Genomic DNA, 5,000 nt, shown 5'->3' with positions numbered 1-5,000 from the left:
AAAAAAAAAGAAAGTCTTAAGTACGGAGAGTAACGAGAATACAGTGAGTAGGAAGAGGGAGGAGGAGAGAGAGTCTTGAGGTTTAGAGTAAAGACTATGATTCTCTTCTCTCCCCTACAGCTGTGTAGTGAATATAAGGATCCAGTGAACAGGGTCACTGATAGCTTTGGTTGGGCCCCAGACCAAGTCATGAACAGTCATGCACCCCCCCCCTGCCCAATACAATGCAATGTAATAAGGACCCAATTCCGCTCCCCAGGCGCCCAGACAACTGACCCCTTTGTACCCCCTTGTCGTCTTCCCTGCCAGTGAAAGTGGCCATTTCAGACGCTGAAAAGATTATCATTATGCCCCGTGTACATCGAAGGCGAACTAAGCGAACTAAGCGACCTGCGCGGCGGAAGTCATTGTTTCTCTATGGAGGGCACGCGACCTGCGCTACCAAAGCGAATTCGCCAGGAGCGAAGCTTCTTGAGCGACCAGGGCGAATTTGGACGATTAAACTCAAGCTAATCTTAAGCGAATTCGCTATGACACGGTTCGGCGAAAACCAATTGGAACGTTCATATCGAGGAATGTCCCAGGCTGTCAAGACAGAGCCGTTATGTGATTAGCTGAATCAAACATGTCAGTGCAGCGTCCAGAGCGAATAAAACGAATTCATGGCGAAACTTCTTCAACCACCCCAGCTACCTGGGTCGCGTTGGTAGCACTTGATGTACACGGGGCATTATGCTCATTAGGGGAAATTTGGTGCTCACAGAACCGATCCACAGTGTGGATGAAACGGGCCTTGTTCTGGGCTTCCACCTTCTACATATGTCCCAGATTTCACTTCAGATTAGCCCTTTGTAGAGAAAAAGTGAGCCTAGCTTTTAGATATCTAGAGCAATAAGCCAATAGGGAGTGTCTGTGTGTGTGTAAGGGATTGAAGGCGCAGGGCTCTATGGTCCTGCTTGCTTGCGTGTGTGTGTGTGTGTGTGTGTGTGTGTGTGTGTGTGTGTGTGTGTGTGTGTGTGTGTGTGTGTGTGTGTGTGTGTGTGTGTGTGTGTGTGTGTGTGTGTGTGTGTGTGTGTGTGTGTGTGTAGACAGTAATATGCACTGCACAAACCAACCTGTCTGGAGTTATTCTCGATGTCCTTGGCGCGCGTGAGGTACCAGTCGGTGAGCAGCGTGATTGGTGGGTCGGCGATGCGGAACCGCGGTGGTACCGCCACACCCTCCTCATACAGGAAGTCAGCCTCATCCACGACGTGCGTCTCCACCACCGACCTGAGGCAGAAAACCCAGGGAAAGCGTTCGGTTATACAGACAAAAGCACCAAACCCAGACAAAGCGTTTGGTTATACAGACAATAGCACCAAACCCAGAGAAAGCGTTCGGTTTTACAGACAAAAGCACCAAACCCAGGAAAAGCGTTTGGTTATACAGACTACTTGTACTAGTACTGAACTCAGGAAAGGCAATCAGTTGGACAGACAATAGTACCAAACCCAGAGAACATATTCGGTTGGACAGACAATGGCACCAAACCCAGGAAAAGCATCTGGTTGGACAGACAACATAATGCGGTTTGGTTGGCCAACAGTGTGTGCTGGGAAATTGGGGGAAAAAAAGAAAAAAGACTCAACAACAACAACAACAACAACAACAACAACAACAACATACTGTTTGAAGAACAGTTTGCTTCCTTGAGGAGCCTTCAAAGTGAAGATTTATTTTCTTTATTTAACATTTAGAGACAGATTCTTTTTTTGGGGTCTAAAAATGGATGACATTGTATTACTTTCCCATCTTGTACTATGGATATGAAGTGGTCAGGACTTTTGCTCTTGGATATTGGTCTATCTACAGTACCTTTGTCCTTGCTGACCTTGGTGAAGTTACCTTGGTAACCTTGGTGAAGTTACCTGTGAACACGTAGGACCAATCCATGGCAAGAACTTCTCTCCAATGTTGCTTTCTATTCAACCTCTAAACTGAAACAAAACTCCCTTTTCTGGTACCTACAGTGAAGTCCATTTTTATGCAAATGAATGCAACAAATCTTTTTTTCTTTCCCACTCTTTTTTCACGCATAGCCTAATGAACAGCCTTTGTGGGTTTTTTTCCCTTTTTTTCTGCACACCTAGACCACCAGAACATAACTTTAAAGAGAGCGTCAAAAGGGCAAGCGGGAACAACAAGACACCTTAGTTGTTGTTTTACGCCCCTTATGACCTTTTTACATAGGCCTTACATAAATTTGCTCCAAGAGTCAGCAGAATATTGAAACATTTGAAAAATGTGCATTTTTAAGGGCCAGGAAGGTTGCAAAGTGAGAATAATAACGAGACAGAGCCAACTGTGGTGTGCTATGCCCTTTTTGGACCAGACCAATATTTGCAGAATAAGGTCAAAGAGTGACAGAGTAACAGGGCTGCATTCTTACCAAACCACATACAGTCGCAGCAAAAAGTGAGAGACCACCTCGAAATGAGCAGCTTTTCTTGTCACACTACTTTTTGGCGTGCGTTTCAGAAAAATGAGCATTGTGGTTTCATTCTACAGTATAAACTACTGACAGCATTTTTTCCAAACTTCGAATGAAAATATTGTCATTTAGAGCATTTATTTGTAGAAAGTTACAAATGGTCAAAATAACACAAAAGATGCAATATTTTTAGACCTCACAAAAGCCAAAGAAAACAAGATGATATTCACTTCAATACAACATAATATTAATGTTTAGTTTAAACTGTTAATTTCGAGGTGGTCTCTCAATTTTTGCCGCGGCTGTACATATACTCAATGGAATTACAATTGAATTACACCTTCACACATTGAGTTCCGGGCACTCTTTCGCAGTTGAATCACCCAAAGCATTTGTAGGCTTTGGATATAAAATTCCTCTGCTGGTGGTGGTGGTGATTTTTTTTGTGCTTATCTAAGCTCCAGTGCAAAGACAGCAGAGCGCTTTGTGGTCTTTTTTTAGTCAAAGAGAGAGACACAGGAGAGCTGTCGGATGTTTTCTCTAAAGCTGACAGGCAGTGTGAGTGGCGTTTGAACAAGCCTCAGCTAACAGCTACAATTTGACAGAAACAAACAGACAGTTCACTGGAACTGTATTGCCTGTCTTTGTCTTTGTCTCTCCGTGCGTGTGTGTGCGTGTGTGTGTGTGTGTGTGCGTGTGCGTGTCTGCGTGGGTGTGCATTTACCTGCACTCATTTTCTTCACACCAGTCTGTGTCTCTGTGTCTTCGTTCATCCCAGGGAATACAACCCAGCATCCCTTGATCATCCAGACTGCAGAACAAACACACACACACACACACCATAACAAAAAGCAATTCAAAAGGCATGAAATACATTACTAGACCGGAAACAGTAGAAGAAAGTTTTGTGTGTGTGTGTGTCTGTATGTGTTCATGTGCACGTGTATGTGTGTAAGTGAGTGAGTGAGTGAGTGTTCATAGAGAGATATAAATTATTATCCTTGAAAACAGCATGGGATTGATTAAAAATGTGTGTGTGTGTGTGTGTGTGTGTGTGTGTGTGTGTGTGTGTGTGTGTGTGTGTGTGTGTGTGTGTGTGTGTGTGTGTGTGTGTGTGTGTGTGTGTGTGTGTGTGTGTGATGAAGAGACGGGGGAGGGGTAGGGGAGGGTGAGTATGAGTAGCAGTGTGTGTGTGTGTGTGTGTGTGTGTGTGTGTGTGTGTGTGTGTGTGTGTGTGTGTGTGTGTGTGTGTGTGTGTGTGTGTGTGTGTGTGTGTGTGTGTGTGTGTGTGTGTGTGTGTGTGTGTGTGTGTGTGTGTAATGAAGAGACAGGGGAGGGGGAGGGGTAGGGGCGGGTGAGTTTGAGTAGCACTGTGTGTGTGTGTGTGTGTGTGTGTGTGTGTGTGTGTGTGTGTGTGTGTGTGTGTGTGTGTGTGTGTGTGTGTGTGTGTGTGTGTGTGTGTGTGTGTGTGTGTGTGTGTGTGTGTGTGTGTGTGTGTGTGTGTGTGTGTGTGTGTACCAGGCCTCTGGCAGCAGTATGGTGTATTCGTGTGGAGAGGTGGTCTCAGGGAAGTTGCAGAGGACGGCCAGGCGATGGAGAAGCAGCTCAGAGCCGTGATAGGTGAAGAGGATATCCAGAGCCTGCACGTTACTCTCCTGTAACACACACACACACACACACACACACACACACACACACACACACACACACACACACACACACACACACACACACACACACACACACACACACACACACACACACATACAAACACACACACACACACACGATAGGTGAAGGGGATATCAAACACTACTCGCCTGTAACACACGCACACGCATACACACACACACGCACACGCACACAATCCAGAGCATGCACATTACTCTCCTGTAACACACACACACACACACACACACACACACACACACACACACACACACACACACACACACACACACACACACACACACACACACACACACACACACACACGCGCAAGCAAGCATACACACGCACACACACACAATCCAGAGCATACACATTACTACACACACACAAAATATCCAGAACCTACATATTACTCTGCTGTAATACACACACACCCAAAACAGACAACAGAAATAAAAACACACACAGTATGGGTACGGTATAAACCACACACACACACACACACACACACACACACACACGACAGAGTTAATAAAACCCAGAGAGAGAGAGAGAGAGAGAGAGAGAGAGAGAGAGAGAGAGAGAGAGAGAGAGAGAGAGAGAGAGAGAGAGAGAGAGAGAGAGAGAGCATTTCATCGCCCCAAGGCTTCAAACCCCACCAAAAATATATGCACCCGAAATCACTGACTTATCGGACAGATGGACATTCTACATCTCAGCATAATATACTGTCCATAGACACACACACACTCACACATACACACGCGCACACACACGCGCACCAGTAAAGTCAGATGAGAAAAACAGACCCATCATGTCGTACATATATTCATACACACACACACACACACACACA

The 5,000-nt window shown here is 45.5% G+C and overlaps 1 protein-coding gene across 1 annotated transcript in view; it reads right to left on the bottom strand.

The window, feature by feature from the left end:
• Window positions 1-5,000, bottom strand: part of nbas (NBAS subunit of NRZ tethering complex) — a 269,476-nt gene that overhangs the window by 185,014 nt on the left and 79,462 nt on the right. Inside the window, exons 22-24 of the mRNA XM_063223269.1 lie at window positions 3,992-4,128; window positions 3,198-3,284; window positions 1,116-1,272 (exon numbers count right to left, since the gene is read on the bottom strand). Of these exons, the coding sequence (XP_063079339.1) occupies window positions 1,116-1,272; window positions 3,198-3,284; window positions 3,992-4,128 (381 nt within the window). The remainder of the gene's footprint in view (window positions 1-1,115; window positions 1,273-3,197; window positions 3,285-3,991; window positions 4,129-5,000) is intronic.

This window comes from Engraulis encrasicolus, chromosome 18 (genome assembly GCF_034702125.1).
Source record: "Engraulis encrasicolus isolate BLACKSEA-1 chromosome 18, IST_EnEncr_1.0, whole genome shotgun sequence".
In the NCBI taxonomy this organism is placed as follows: Eukaryota; Metazoa; Chordata; class Actinopteri; order Clupeiformes; family Engraulidae; genus Engraulis; species Engraulis encrasicolus.
This window is presented reverse-complemented; position numbering and strand designations above follow the sequence as displayed.